This window comes from Bombina bombina, chromosome 6 (assembly GCF_027579735.1).
Source record: "Bombina bombina isolate aBomBom1 chromosome 6, aBomBom1.pri, whole genome shotgun sequence".
Classification (NCBI taxonomy): Eukaryota; Metazoa; Chordata; class Amphibia; order Anura; family Bombinatoridae; genus Bombina; species Bombina bombina.
In genome coordinates this window covers 259,947,244-259,964,554 of record NC_069504.1, presented here as the reverse complement: position 1 = coordinate 259,964,554, position 17,311 = coordinate 259,947,244, and the positions used below count along the sequence as shown (strand labels likewise).

Sequence of the window (17,311 nt, the reverse complement as noted above, 5' to 3'; positions counted from 1 at the left end):
CATGCCCCGCAAAGGGCCCTGTTCAGGGCTGGTAAGGTAAAAGAGCTTTGAACTTTAGTAATTTAGAATAGGGTAGGGCATTTTTTATTTTGGGGGTCTTTGTTATTTTATTAGGGGGCTTAGAGTAGGTGTAATTAGTTTAAAATTGTTGTAATATTTTTCTTATGTTTGTAAATATTTTTTTATTTTTTGTAACTTAGTTCTTTTTTATTTTTTGTACTTTAGTTAGTTTATTTCATTGTAGTTATTTGTAGATATTGTATTTAATTAATGTATTGATAGTGTAGTGTTACGTTTAATTGTAGGTAATTGTAGATATTTTATTTAATTAATTTAATGATAGTGTAGTGTTAGGTTTAATTGTAACTTAGGTTAGGATTTATTTTACAGGTAATTTTGTTATTATTTTAACTAGGTAACTATTAAATAGTTCTTAACTATTTAATAGCTATTGTACCTGGTTAAAATAATTACAAAGTTACCTGTAAAATAAATATTAATCCTAAAATAGCTATAGTATAATTATAATTTATATTGTAGCTATATTAGGATTTATTTTACAGGTAAGTATTTAGCTTTAAATAGGAATAATTTATTTAATAAGAGATAATTAATTTCGTTAGATGTAAATTATATTTAATTTAGGGGAGTGTTAGTTTTAGGGTTAGACATAGCTTTAGGGGTTAATACATTTATTAGAATAGCGGTGAGCTCCAGTCGGCAGATTAGGGGTTAATAATTGAAGTTAGGTGTCGACGATGTTAGGGAGGGCAGATTAGGGGTTAATACTGTTTATTATAGGGTTAGTGAGGCGGATTAGGGGTTAATAACTTTATTATAGTAGCGCTCAGGTCCGCTCAACAGATTAGGGGTTAATAAGTGTAGGCAGGTGGAGGCGACGTTGTGGGGGGCAGATTAGGGGTTAATAAATATAATATAGGGGTCGGCGATGTTAGGGCAGCAGATTAGGGGTACATAGGGATAATGTAAGTAGCGGCGGTTTACGGAGCGGCAGATTAGGGGTTAATAATAATATGCAGGGGTCAGCGATAGCAGGGGCGGCAGATTAGGGGTTAATAAGTGTAAGGTTAGGGGTGTTTAGACTCGGGGCACATGTTAGAGTGTTAGGTGCAGACGTAGGAAGTGTTTCCGCATAGCAAACAATGGGGCTGCGTTAGGAGCTGAACGCGGCTTTTTTGCAGGTGTTAGGTTTTTTTTCAGCTCAAACAGCCCCATTGTTTCCTATGGGGGAATCGTGCACGAGCACGTTTTTGAGGCTGGCCGCGTCCGTAAGCAACTCTGGTATCGAGAGTTGAAGCTGCGTTAAATATGCTCTACGCTTCTTTTTTGGAGCCTAACGCAGCCTTTATGTGGACTCTCAATACCAGAGTTATTTTTATGGTGCGGCCAGAAAAAAGCCAGCGTTAGCTTTTCGGGTTGTTACCGACAAAACTCCAAATCTAGCCGTAAGATAGCTACAATATAATTAATAATTACATTGTAGCTATTATAAGGTTTATATTTATTTTACAGGTAACTTGGTATTTATTTTAACTAGGTACAATAGCTATTAAATAGTTAATAACTATTTAATAGCTACCTAGTTAAAATAATTACCAATTTACCTGTAAAATAAATCCTAACCTAAGTTACAAATACACCTACACTATCAAAAAATTAATTAAATAAACTACAATTATCTAAACTAAAATATAATTAAATACACTAAACTAAATTACAAAAAACAAACACTAAATTACAAAAAATAAAAAAGATTACAAGAATTTTAAGTTAATTACACCTAATCTAAGCCCCCTAATAAAATAACAAAGCCCCCCAAAATAAAAAAATGTCCCTACCCTAAACTAAATTACAAAAAGTAATGAGCTCTATTACTAGCCCTTAAAAGGGCCTTTTGTGGGGCATTGCCCCAAAGTAATCAGCTCTTTTACCTGTGGAAAAAAAGAACAAACCCCCCCCATTACAACCCACCACCCACACACCCCTACTCTAAAACCCACCCTATCCCCCCTTAAAAAACCTAAGTCTAACCCCCATCGGTCTTCAACTCCTCTGCTCCGCACCGGCTGGTTCCTGGAAGAAGAAGAGGTCGCCGCCTGGAAGAAGACTTCTACGCCTGGAACAGGACCTTCTCCGCCGGTCTTCAGGACAGGTAAGGACCACTTGGGGGTTAGACTTAGGTTTTTTAAGGGGGGATAGGGTGGGTTTTAGAGTAGGGGTGTGTAGGTGGTGGGTTGTAATGGGGGGGTTTTGTTCTTTTTTTCCACAGGTAAAAGAGCTGATTACTTTGGGGCAATGCCCCACAAAAGGCCCTTTTAAGGGCTGGTAATAGAGCTGATTACTTTTTGTAATTTAGTTTAGGGTAGGGACATTTTTTTATTTTGGGGAGCTTTGTTATTTTATTAGGGGGCTTAGATTAGGTGTAATTAGCTTAAAATTCTTGTAATCTTTTTTTTATTTTTTGTAATTTAGTGCTAAAAATAAATACACAGAGCGCCTCCTAAAAGGCTAAGACACTAGTAGTGACAAGATTATTTAAATAAAAAATATATTGAAATTCTATAGGGGTATATAAAATATTTTATAAGCTACTTATAGCTAAAATATACAAACAAGATACAAAAGTGGATCAACTTAAAATTAACAATAAAATATGCATATATCTATATAAAAAAAACAATAAAATTGTGGTTAAAAACCACAACAAAATACAATCTTAATCACAAAATAAATTACAATAAAACAGCTGTTAACTGATAAGCTGGTTGATGGTTGGATAAAAAATATATATAAAAACATCAATTTATTGAGTAGGTGTCCATAAATATGTAGGTCCCAAACTTTAAATTCTTTCCAGAGAGTGAATGTCCAATATGAAGATTCTATTTTAAAACAATTATCCTTATATATCCCTCGATAAACGGTGAAATGATGAAGTGTGTAAAAAAGAAAAACATAGTGGTTTTCAAATCAAATTTCAAAAATTATTGTGAATATCCAAAAATTCCTGAAAAGATGATGTGATGAAGTGGGCATGAATAATCAAAAATGTGTGTACACAAAAATGAAAAAAGAAAAAGGAAAAATGTGAAAATAATCCAAATGAATATTTAGGATGTGTTAAAGTGAATAACACACTTATAAAGTGACCCTTATGCGAATACAAGATGTGAAGAGATGCTCCTAAAAAGTTATTCCTGTGTGTAAACGATGACAAAATACAGAAATGGATTCTATGTCTCAGGGATCAATTCATTCAAAGATATACCTGTAATAAAACAAATATAACATAGTGCAGTCAGTAATTGAAAAGAAGCTTACCATATTTTTTCAATTACTGACTAAGTTTGAATAGCAGTTTTGCACTATGTTATATTTGTTTTATTACAGGTATATCTTTGAATGAATTGATCCCTGAGACATAGGATCCATTTCTGTATTTTTTCATCGTTTACACACAGGAATAACTTTTTAGGAGCATCTCTTCACATCTTGTATTCGCATAAGGGTCACTTTATAAGTGTGTTATTCACTTTAACACATCCTAAATATTCATTTGGATTATTTTTTCACATTTTTCCTTTTTCTTTTTTCATTTTTGTGTACACACATTTTTGATTATTCACGCCCACTTCATCACATCATCTTTTCAGGAATTTTTGGATATTCACAATAATTTTTGAAAATTGATTTGAAAACCACTACGTTTTTCTTTTTTACACACTTCATCATTTCACCGTTTATCGAGGGATATATAAGGATAACTGTTTAAAATAGAATCTTCATATTGGACATTCACTCTCTGGAAAGAATTTAAAGTTTGGGACCTACATATTTATGGACACCTACTCAATAAATTGATGTTTTTATATATATTTTTTATCCAACCATCAACCAGCTTATCAGTTAACAGCTGTTTTATTGTAATTTATTTTGTGATTAAGATTGTATTTTGTTGTGGTTTTTAACCACAATTGTATTGTTTTTATATAGATATATGCATTTTTTATTGTTAATTTTAAGTGGATCCACTTTTGTATTTTGTTTGTATATTTTAGATATAAGTAGCTTATAAAATATTTTATATACCCCTATAGAATTTCAATATATTTTTTATTTAAATAATCTTGTCACTACTAGTGTCTTAGCCTTTTAGGAGGCGCTCTGTGTATTTATTTTTAGCACTACATTCACCTTTTTGGGGGCGCTGGTACCCACAATACTAGGAGCTACAGACACAAGGTTGAGCGCTGTCAGATTTTAACAGATATTTTTGTAATTTAGTTTAGTGTATTTAATTATATTTTAGTTTAGATAATTGTAGTTTATTTAATTAATTTATTGATAGTGTAGGTGTATTTGTAACTTAGGTTAGGATTTAATAGGATTTACCAAGTTACCTGTAAAATAAATATAAACCCTAAAATAGCTACAATGTAATTATTAATTATATTGTAGTTATCTTAGGGTTTATTTTATAGGTAAGTATTTAATTTTAAATAGGAATATTTTAGTTAATAATAATATTATTTAGATTTATTGCAATAATAATTAAGTTAGGGGTGTTAGGGTTAGATAGGGTTAATATAGTTAATATATATAATATAATAACTATATTAACTATATTAATCCTAATATAATTAGGGTTAACATATTTAATATAGGTGGCAGCGGTGTAGGGGGGTCAGATTAGGGGTTGATAATTTTAATATAGGTGGCGGCAGTGTAGGGGGATTAGATTAGGGGTTAATATATTTAATATAGGTGGCAGCGGTGTAGGGAGGTCAGATTACAGGTAAAAGAGCTGATTACTTTGGGGCAATGCCCTGCAAAAGGCCCTTTTAAGGGCTGTTAATAGAGCCGATTACTTTGGGGCGATGCAGTGTAGGGATACTTTAGTATTTTAGGGGGTAATACATTTATTATAGGTGGCGGCGGTGTAGGGGGATTAGATTAGGGGTTAATAAATTTAATATAGGTGGCGGCGGTGTAGGGGGATTTGATTAGGGGTTAATCATTTTAATATAGGTGGCTGCGGTGTAGGGGGATTAGATTAGGGGTTAATCATATTAATGTAGGTGGCGGCGGTGTAGGGGGATTAGATTAGGGGGTAATGTAGTTAAAATAGGTGGCAACGGGGTAGGGGGCTCACATTAGGGGGTAATATAGTTAAAATAGGTGGCGGCAGTGTAGGGGGCTCACATTAGGGGGTAATATAGTTAAAATAGGTGGCGGCAGTGTAGGGGGATCATATTAGGGGGTAATATAGTTAATGTAGGTAGCGGCGGTGTAGGGGGATCATATTAGGGGGTAATATAGTTAATGTAGCTGGCGGCGGGGTCCGGGAGCGGCGGTTTAGGGGTTAATACATTTATTGTTAAGAGTGAGAGGGGGGATTGCGGATAGGGGGGTATACGTGTCGGGTTATTTTTGGGAGGCGTGTTAGACAGTTACGGGATATTTTATACTTTAGTCAGTTTTTTTATGCGGCGGCAGTTTCTAAAGTGCCGTAAATCACTGGCGACTCCAGAAATTTGTACTTATGCAGATTTCTGGACATCGCTAGTTTGTCAGACTTACGGCACTTTAGCAACTGCCGGCGCCATATATGAGATAGCTCGTTGTGCGAGCTGAAACTACGGGCGGCGCAGGTGGAAGTGTATATCGGATCGTGCCCCAAAAGTGGTCCCTGACCTTCATATGCCTTCTTTGCTTTTTATTTTCTGTTATAGGTTTATTGGGGTACAAGATTGACCCCCTTGTATCATATGGAAGGCCTTAAGATAGGTTTCACGAAATTTAAAACATACAGTATATGCCCTTTTTTTTTTTTTTTTTGTTTATTTTGTTATAACTCTATTTGTACAAGTATGCAAGTGAACAATACCTATGCATATTTCTTACTGCTCTCCCATGTACTGTGTAACCTGTTATATTCTGTAAGCCTCAATAAAAAATAAAAAAATTACACACATTTCTTTCAATTTCTGACATGTTAATAACCTTTCTATCTCTTGTAGGAGAAATCAAAAAAATCCTCGTTTTGTTTAAGTGGTTTTCAATCCATGGATATCTCCACGAAGTCTGGGCCACTTTGGATTCTGGGAGATATTTTTATGTCAAAATATTACAGTATCTTTGACAGAGAATATGACAGAGTTGGACTTGCAAAATCTCGCGTGAAGAAACATTGAAGTGCTAGAGTAAAAAAAAGACAAATAGGCTCTAAGTTTACATCATTTGATGATAATATCACTGTATGAAATAGGGGAGCCACAACAATATGCATTGCAAGTGACAACACATCATTTGCTTTGCTAAGTATTGTATATAATAAATGTAAAATTTTCTGTATGTTTTGTTAATACGCATCATTTATCGTCACACCAGTTGAAAGACTAACGCATAATATAAATCAGGGTAAGTCACACCTTTAAGGGACACTAAAGTCAAAATAAACTTTCATGATTCGGAAAGATCATGCACTTTTAAGAAACTTTCCAATTTACTTTAAAGTCTTAATTAGGAATCCCCAAGTTTATTTTGACATAACCAATTGAACTGGTTCCGGCACTTAAAGGACATATCCTGGGAATTCCCCTTTTTTTTATTAATTAAGCTTTTAGATTTTTATTCAATGTGTATTATTCATGTGTGCTATTTTTTTGTAAACATGTACTTTGTGTATACATTATTTTATGGTTGACATAGTAAAATCACATTTTTGAACATACTGAATGTGTGGTTTGGCTGTATAGCATATCATTTAATAATTTCTAGTAATTTGAGAGAATTGTTTAAAGGGACAGTATACACCAATTTATGCACAGATACCGATTTAAAAATCCAGTATAAAACCTTTTAAAAATGTACTTAGATGCTCACAGTTTAGCTCTGTTGATGAGGCTGACTGGGACACCCAGTGAAAGGGGCTGGAAAAACAAGAGGAGCAGACATTCCCCCCTTCGCTGCATATGAAAAGACAGATAACGTAAACAGGAGCCTGCAGGAGTCTCTAAATTTGTATATACATCTGGCACTGTGGGGTTTGGTTAGGAAACTGACAATCTGTACAATGTTTTTAAAAAATAAGTAAAACTATACATTTTTTACAAAAACACTCCCAGATAGGCTATATAAATGGATCATGTACAAAACATTTATGCAAAGAAAAATCTAGTGTACAATGACCCTTTAATAAAAGGACCCCAAAAAAGGAGACATTTGGTCTTTTTTTCAAAATTAGCAAGTATGGAGTTTGAAGTCAAATTTTATCAGGAATGCTAACACTTTTCCAATAAAATTGCTGCATTGGTGTTTACCACAAGCATCAGGCTACCTTGGTCCATCTAATAACTATTGTATCTTAGAGACAGTTTTATGAGTCTGTAAGTTACAATATTTTCTAGAGAGAACCTGTCAAGTTGAGGAATTTATCCTAACAGTTCCTTCATACACGTCAATCATTCTGTGGTGGCCTTTCCCTGTCTTCAGTGTTGATACATCTCAGGAGTGTCCTCCAGTAATGTTGGTGTATTTATCAGCAGCAGTTGCCACCAACGTGTTACGTATTGTAATTATGACTATTAATAATTAATAGCAGTATAAAATTATTGTCAGCGATATCTACAATTAATATAATAGAATTTTTTTTTTGTCAATACATTCCAGTAAGATGTTAAACCCCAAAATATAACTATTGAGATATCTATAAATTTGACAATAATATTATTATTACAAATTAATATTTAATCTCAATATAAAATATTCCTAAATTCTGATCAGTTAATCTTTATATACACCTTGATTATATTTATGTAGTAGCTGAATATCACCTATGACCAGTTATATCTATCAGTTTATCAATACAATATTAAAATATAAAGCAGGCTATAGAGATATTTAGATTAATTACTATTCAATAGATATTGTCTATTATCCCATGTATGAACACAATATTTCTATAAATTAACCTTAACTCGAAATGAATCACTTAACAAATATCCCACATGAATTTTAAAAGAACAATTTGTATTTAACCAGCAACACTTATATATAATAAAATATGGACTACTAACTTAACAATGCTTAGTTAACAATATAACCAAATATTTCAACACAAATCTTGCCAAATCTCAATAAATCTAATAGAACTTCCAGAAAAATATAATTAAATTATTTGGCCCAAAATAGTCTTATAATACTTCAAATAATTAGCCATAAATGTAACCACAACATCAATTCAACATGTATCAAATAAATCTAATTTAGCCTCAATTGTTGATGCAATTTCTAAGCTATTTCACAGCAGATAAAAATGAATTTGTGAATATTAATACATAACCATTTTCTCAATAAGGCCTAGATTTGGAGTTCGGCGGTAGCCGTCAAAACCAGCGTTAGAGGCTCCTAACGCTGGTTTTGGCCGCCCGCTGGTATTTAGAGTCAGTCAGGAAAGGGTCTAACGCTCACTTTTCAGCCGCGACTTTTCCATACCGCAGATCCCCCTACGCCATTTGCGTAGCCTATCTTTTCAATGGGATCTTTCTAACGCTGGTATTTAGAGTCGTTTCTGAAGTGAGCGTTAGAGCTCTAACGACAAGATTCCAGCCGCCTGAAAATAGCAGGAGTTAAGAGCTTTCTGGCTAACGCCGGTTCATAAAGCTCTTAACTACTGTACCCTAAAGTACACTAACACCCATAAACTACCTATGTACCCCTAAACCGAGGCCCCCCACATCGCCGACACTCGATTAAAATTTTTAACCCCTAATCTGCCGACCGCCACCTACGTTATATTTATGTACCCCTAATCTGCTGCCCCTAACCCCGCCGACCCCTGTATTATATTTATTAACCCCTAACCTGCCCCCCACAACATCGCCGCCAGCTACTTAAAATAATTAACCCCTAATCTTCCGACCGCAAAGCGCCGCCACCTACGTTATCCCTATGTACCCCTAATCTGCTACCCCTAACACCGCCGACCCCTATATTATATTTATTAACCCCTAATCTGCCCCCCACAACGTCGCCGACACCTGCCTACACTTATTAACCCCTAATCTGCCGAGCGGACCTGAGCGCTACTATAATAAAGTTATTAACCCCTAATCCACCTCACTAACTCTATCATAAATAGTATTAACCCCTAATCTGCCCTCCCTAACATCGCTGACACCTAACTTCAATTATTAACCCCTAATCTGCCGAGCGGACCTCACCGCTATTCTAATAAATGTATTAACCCCTAAAGCTAAGTCTAACCCTAACACTAACACCCCCCTAAGTTAAATATAATTTACATCTAACGAAATAAATTAACTCTTATTAAATAAATGATTCCTATTTAAAGCTAAATACTTACCTGTAAAATAAATCCTAATATAGCTACAATATAAATTATAATTATATTATAGCTATTTTAGGATTAATATTTATTTTACAGGCAACTTTGTAATTATTTTAACCAGGTACAATAGCTATTAAATAGTTAAGAACTATTTAATAGTTACCTAGTTAAAATAATAACAAATTTACCTGTAAAATAAATCCTAACCTAAGATATAATTAAACCTAACACTACCCTATCAATAAAATAATTAAATAAACTACCTACAATTACCTACAATTAACCTAACACTACACTATCAATAAATTAATTAAACACAATTCCTACAAATAAATACAATTAAATAAACTAGCTAAAGTACAAAAAATAAAAAAGAACTAAGTTACAGAAAATAAAAAAATATTTACAAACATAAGAAAAATATTACAACAATTTTAAACTAATTACACCTACTCTAAGCCCCATAATAAAATAACAAAGCCCCCCAAAATAAAAAATTCCCTACCCTATTCTAAATTAAAAAAGTTACAAGCTCTTTTACCTTACCAGCCCTGAACAGGGCCCTTTGCGGGGCATGCCCCAAGAAGTTCAGCTCTTTTGCCTGTAAAAAAAAACATACAATACCCCCCCCCCAACATTACAACCCACCACCCACATACCCCTAATCTAACCCAAACTCCCCTTAAATAAACCTAACACTAATCCCCTAAAGATCTTCCTACCTTGTCTTCACCATCCAGGTATCACCGATCCGTCCTGGCTCCAAGATCTTCATCCAACCCAAGCGGGGGTTGGCGATCCATAATCCGGTGCTGAAGAGGTCCAGAAGAGGCTCCAAAGTCTTCCTCCTATCCGGCAAGAAGAGGACATCCGGACCGGCAAACATCTTCTCCAAGCGGCATCTTCGATCTTCTTCCATCCGGAGCGAAGCGGCAGGATCCTGAAGACCTCCAGCGCGGAACTTCCATCCGGACCGACGACTGAACGACGAATGACTGTTCCTTTAAGGGACGTCATCCAAGATGGCGTCCCTCGAATTCCGATTGGCTGATAGGATTCTATCAGCCAATCGGAATTAAGGTAGGAATTTTCAGATTGGCTGATGGAATCAGCCAATCAGAATCTAGTTCAATCCGATTGGCCGATCCAATCAGCCAATCAGATTGAGCTTGCATTCTATTGGCTGATCGGAACAGCCAATAGAATGCGAGCTCAATCTGATTGGCTGATTGGATCAGCCAATCGGATTGAACTTAATTCTGATTGGCTGATTCCATCAGCCAATCAGAAAATTCCTACCTTAATTCCGATTGGCTGATAGAATCCTATCAGCCAATCGGAATTCGAGGGACGCCATCTTGGATGACGTCCCTTAAAGGAACAGTCATTCGTCGTTCAGTCGTCGGTCCGGATGGATGTTCCGCGCTGGAGGTCTTCAGGATCCTGCCGCTTCGCTCCGGATGGAAGAAGATCGAAGATGCCGCTTGGAGAAGATGTTTGCCGGTCCGGATGTCCTCTTCTTGCCGGATAGGAGGAAGACTTTGGAGCCTCTTCTGGACCTCTTCAGCACCGGATTATGGATCGCCAACCCCCGCTTGGGTTGGATGAAGATCTTGGAGCCAGGACGGATCGGTGATACCTGGATGGTGAAGACAAGGTAGGAAGATCTTCAGGGGATTAGTGTTAGGTTTATTTAAGGGGGGTTTGGGTTAGATTAGGGGTATGTGGGTGGTGGGTTGTAATGTTGGGGGGGGGGGTATTGTATGTTTTTTTTTACAGGCAAAAGAGCTGAAATTCTTGGGGCATGCCCCGCAAAGGGCCCTGTTCAGGGCTGGTAAGGTAAAAGAGCTTGTAACTTTTTAAATTTAGAATAGGGTAGGGAATTTTTTATTTTGGGGGGCTTTGTTATTTTATTAGGGGGCTTAGAGTAGGTGTAATTAGTTTAAAATTGTTGTAATATTTTTCTTATGTTTGTAAATATTTTTTTATTTTCTGTAACTTAGTTCTTTTTTATTTTTTGTACTTTAGCTAGTTTATTTAATTGTATTTATTTGTAGGAATTGTGTTTAATTAATTTATTGATAGTGTAGTGTTAGGTTAATTGTAGGTAATTGTAGGTAGTTTATTTAATTATTTTATTGATAGGGTAGTGTTAGGTTTAATTATATCTTAGGTTAGGATTTATTTTACAGGTAAATTTGTTATTATTTTAACTAGGTAACTATTAAATAGTTCTTAACTATTTAATAGCTATTGTACCTGGTTAAAATAATTACAAAGTTGCCTGTAAAATAAATATTAATCCTAAAATAGCTATAATATAATTATAATTTATATTGTAGCTATATTAGGATTTATTTTACAGGTAAGTATTTAGCTTTAAATAGGAATCATTTATTTAATAAGAGTTAAATTATTTCGTTAGATGTAAATTATATTTAACTTAGGGGGGTGTTAGTGTTAGGGTTAGACTTAGCTTTAGGGGTTAATCCATTTATTAGAATAGCGGTGAGCTCCGATCGGAAGATTAGGGGTTAATAATTGAAGGTAGGTGTTGGCGATGTTAGGGAGGGCAGATTAGGGGTTAATACTATTTATGATAGGGTTAGTGAGGCGGATTAGGGGTTAATAACTTTATTATAGTAGCGCTCAGGTCCGCTCGGCAGATTAGGGGTTAATAAGTGTAGGCAGGTGTCGGCGACGTTGAGGGGGGCAGATTAGGGGTTAATAAATATAATATAGGGGTCGGCGATGTTAGGGCAGCAGATTAGGGGTACATAGGGATAACGTAGGTTGCGGCGGTTTACGGAGCGGCAGATTAGGGGTTAAAAAAAATATGCAGGGGTCAGCGATAGCGGGGGCGGCAGATTAGGGGTTAATAAGTGTAAGGTTAGGGGTGTTTAGACTCGGGGTACATGTTAGGGTGTTAGGTGCAGACGTAGGAAGTGTTTCCCCATAGGAAACAATGGGGCTGCGTTAGGAGCTGAACGCTGCTTTTTTGCAGGTGTTAGGTTTTTTTTCAGCTCAAACAGCCCCATTGTTTCCTATGGGGATATCGTGCACGAGCACGTTTTTGAGGCCGGCCGCGTCCGTAAGCAACTCTGGTATCGAGAGTTGCATTTGCGGTAAAAATGCTCTACGCTCCTTTTTTGGAGCCTAACGCAGCATTTGATTAAACTCTCGATACCAGAGTTAAATTTATGGTGCGGCCAGAAAAAAGCCCGCGGAGCGTTAACAGCCCTTTTACCGCCGAACTCCAAATCTAGGCCTAATACTTGACTTAGCACTAGTATATTTAATATATGAAACACTGGTCTATTTAATACTAGATTACAACTATAAATCTGATATTGTTGGATCAGAAGGGCCATGGATGTAACACTATGCATGTTGTTCAAAAACCTACGTTCATAACTACTTATAGTGCCCAGTTTGAACAAATATGTGACATAGTTAAAAGCATCTCCCTATACTCACTGCTGAGGACAGCCTGAAGGAATTAGTCTCATCATGTTGTAATTTTGTATCTAGGAGAGGATGTACTCATGGAAATGTCTTATCTCCCAGCATGCTGCGCTCCCCAACAGTGCACACGAGCAGTTGGTTGAATGTTAAGGTGCAGTACAAATGCCATTTTGGCAATTGCATAGCCTGTGGGCAGATAAGAAAAATGCTTTGAGGGAGCGCTATAACAACCCTAGAAAGGGGTTGATAGCTTAAGGTGGAATCCAAAGATATACAAATGTAGAAGTAGGATATATAGTGGAGAGGCCAATGAAGGCTGTAGTAATTAACAGATATATAATAATAAATGAGATAAAAAACGTATCAAAGAGTACAGTATAAAATACAGTTTTAAAAGGGAAAATATGTGTGACAAGTTGGTGTCATTAGATAAATTTAACAACAGTTTATTGGTTGTACTACACAATAAAAGAAAATATAAAATCAATAGAGAATGGATTGCATATTAAAAAACATATATAGCTAATACATCAAATGGTTAAAAAGAACAATGTGGCTAATCCATCAAGGGCTAATGTATCAAACTAAAACATCAAAGAGCTGATACATCAATTTAAAACTATATATATCACTTAAGTTTGGCACTTAAGTGATATATATGGATGTGCTCACTCATACTATATTTATGGGCAATATATGTTCTAATTACGAGTCTAGATGCCAGTTTTAAGGTTTTTACACTGATATGAGCCATCATCTGTTCACATGATTTCCCTTGTAATGGGGCATATTAGCTTGGGTTAATATATTATGGTAGCTATAATAGGTAAAACGATATACATTTTTAGCCCATATATACTTAATTCTAATTTTAGAAACTGTCTCTTTAAGATATCTAAATGTGCTCCCCTATGCTATTCCCCTTTTAAATATTGATCCAGGTAGGATTAATAAGTTTTGTACATAGGTGTGCTTTTGTAGTTCAATCATTCAGGTTAGGAGGGGTGATATGTCTTTAAGGTTTTAGCAGTGTGTAATTAACACAATTAACATGATTTTTAGATGTGTGTGTATATATATATATATATATATATATATCCAATGAATTCCCCTAACAGCATGTCTATGATTAAAGGGACATTCCAGCCACATTTTTTCTTTTATGATTTCGAAAGAGAATGCAATTTTAAACATCTTTCTAATTTACTTATATTATCTAATTTGTTTTATTCTCTTGATATTCTTTGATTAAAAGCATATTTAGATATGCTCACTAGCTGCTGATTGGTTGCTGCACATAGAAGCATCATGTGATTGGCTCACCATGTGCATTGCTTTTTCTTCAAATAAGGATATTTAAAAAATGAAGCAAAATAAATTATGGAAGTAAATTGTAATGTTGTTTAAATTTATATTCTCTATCTGAATCATGAAAGAAAGATTTTGGGTTTAGTGGCCCTTTAAGGCAGTCTACTGCCAAAACGCGTAAGACGTTTCTACGCTGAGATCTTTTTACACTTGTTATTAACGTGTTTTACTCTCCATAATAAAGTTTGTATTTTGATTCTAGCATCTTGGGACTCGCCGTTTTTTTCATTTGCTGCACATGCAACTATAAAGTACCTCTTTAAATACCAGCTTCAATTAAACTACAGCAATAAAGAATATCTTTGCTCTAAAACATTATAAATATAAAAACATCAAAGGCCTAATACATTACCAGTAACCAATATGAGAGTTCAGCTTTTTCAATCAGAGTTTTCCAAAGTCATACATGAAGGTATTTTTGCAAACAGGGTATCACAAACACAGAGGTATTTCTCTCTTTCCGACAGAGAGTTATTCCAAGTCAGGCCCCAAACCAAAGTGTGTTTTTGTGTCTCTACCCTTCTTTGCATAGTCTTTTTGTCTGTGACCGACTCCTAAATCACCCAATGGAAAAATCTCTGATTGCACCCTTAGCTTTCATTGGCTAATCCACCGATTATTCAATTTCCCAAGTGAATACCTTTGACTGCAATTGGACACCGGAGTGAACAACAGGCAACTGGAGTGTAGTGCCATTTTCCAGCTACAGGGAAAATAATGTAATTATGTATATCTGATGTATGCTTCCATACAATTCTACTTATATCATTTAAAGAAAATGTATTTAAAATACATATTTCTAATAGGAGATAAGGGGTATTATATTTGACTTTATTTGTATTTCAGCTGATAATTAGTTATACTATTATATGATTCTGAATCATATCATTTCATATCTAGTACATCTCCAATGCTGAGTGCATAAAAACATATAATATAATTCCCAGCACAAATTACTAATAGCTAGATTTCGAGTTTTGCGTTTGTGTTTTAACGCTGAAAAAAATGGCCATTTCAGCGTTAAAACAGAAACACAGCCATTACGAGTCATGTCGGTATAGCTGAACCGGAAGCCTTTTAGCCTGTAACGCAATGTCAGACCCGCACTCGAAAAAATTACGTTTTTGCATGGGATTTCCATAGCGTTGCAAATTAAAGGTTTTGCGGTGAGGCTAAAAAGCTTGCGTTACACCCTATAGCGACACAATCCATTATTTGAGACCAGTAGTTATGAGTTTTACACAACAAAACTGTTACACAAAACTCATAACTAAACTGTTACAAAGTATACTAACACCCATAAACTACCTATTAACCCCTAAACCGAGGCCCTCCCACTTCGCAAACACTATTTTAAAGTTATTAACCCCTAATATGCTGCTCCTGACATCGCCGTCACTAATAAAATGTATTAACCTCTAATAACATTTATTAACCCCTATTCCGCCGTTCCCCGACATCGTCACCACTATACTAAAGCTATTAACCCCTATTCCCCTGCACCCCAACATCGCCCACACTATAATAAAGATATTAACCCCTATTCTGCCGCTCCCCGACATCGCCGCCACTCAATCAAGTTATTAACCCCTAAACCTCTGGTCTCCCACATCATCACCATATCGCACGCACAAGGCGGCTTTTCTAAAACTCTTAATGGCAGCACTATGGAGGGTGAAATAACGCAACTTTAGTTGCATTCGTTTCATATCCTCTATAGCGCAAAACTTGTAATCTAGGTGATTTATATATCAGTATATACCAGTCATATTTAGAGCCTCATTTGTATATTAGATGTCTGAAAAACAAAGAAGATGTTATACATTGTAAATACAGTATACAGTTATATATTAATTTCCCTTCATATTAAAGGTATGTTCGGCGCTAGACACATATTCCAGATCCATATACATATTGGTACATTCACCTAATCCTGAGTATATTTTGAATATATCTGCCAATTATGGATATGTTAACCTTTAACTCAGATGAGGAGTCTAGGGTTTTATTTATTTAACTCAGTATGGAATAATTAACACTTAGATGATAGACATTTCCATTTCCTGGCCATCCTGTAAATGTATCTTAAACTGCAGACTTCTGGTCTCTCTGACTACAGGGGTGAAGGTGATCTAATAGGAAATCTTATTACACATTTCCAGGCAGTGATCAAAGGTTTCTTTGAAGAGAACTCATTTTATTTGAGACAACTGTCTTCAATTTCATTGTGTTTTTCAGATAACCTATGTGTATTCAACTGGCAACAGGTTTGGGTTAAATTTTTATTTCAGAATTTAATGCAACTTACATTAGCCAGAGAAGATCTCACAGAAAATGGCAAAACATACTAAATTACTGCTCTTTTGGATTAAATTACAATAAATATACCAAATATCACAAAGAAAAAAAAAATGTGTGAAATAAATGTGATAACAAAAATCATAAAAGGAAAACCAAATAAAGTTATGAATAAAGGATATGTCTGTGTCCTCTGGATGAGTTTTTCAGCTTGTTAGCATTCCTCAGTGAGATCCCATAAAAAAGGAAACAGAAAATTGCAACATAGTGTGAATCTGTAATGGCACTTTGAGGAAGTAGTTGTTTTGTAACAAATGACTACTCACATTTGTTGGAGCTTTCCACTAAGCTCAAGGATATGCGCACTCCCACTTTATACTGATGGGAAAACAGTACACTAGGCAAAACTTGGATACAAATTTATTTTAAAATATATAAAAGCGTCACATAAGCCTTGATAACACCACAATGTAAGGGTACAAAAGCAGATATGCTGTAATAAATGCTTCAAATCGCCAAACTTGCAAAGAGGTAAATGGATCAGCAGGAGTGTGACCGCCGAAACCAAAACCTCTTTAGTAGCAAGACAGTAGCGCTAAGCCCCCAGGTGTCCTGGCTAGTGTAGAGACGTGATAAAACTCAATATAGAACAGTTCAGTTCCGACGTACGTTTCGCAGGTATGCTTTGTCAAGGAATGTTTGTGCGCATGTCCAAGAGTCCTTTTAAACAATCCATTGATGAGTTTCTGCCAGGTTTGTAGTTCCATCCTCCATTTTGGAAGTTGGCATTTAGGTAATTTGTCATTA

At 35.4% G+C, this 17,311-nt stretch overlaps 1 protein-coding gene across 1 annotated transcript in view; it reads left to right on the top strand.

Moving 5' to 3' along the window:
• The window catches only part of LOC128662825 (cathepsin E-A), a 192,172-nt gene that overhangs the window by 164,692 nt on the left and 10,169 nt on the right, over positions 1 to 17,311 (top strand). Inside the window, exon 9 of the mRNA XM_053716806.1 lies at positions 6,042 to 6,754. Coding sequence (XP_053572781.1) covers positions 6,042 to 6,215 — 174 coding nt within the window. The 3' untranslated portion in view covers positions 6,216 to 6,754. Of the gene's footprint in view, positions 1 to 6,041 lie in introns of the transcript that reaches the window.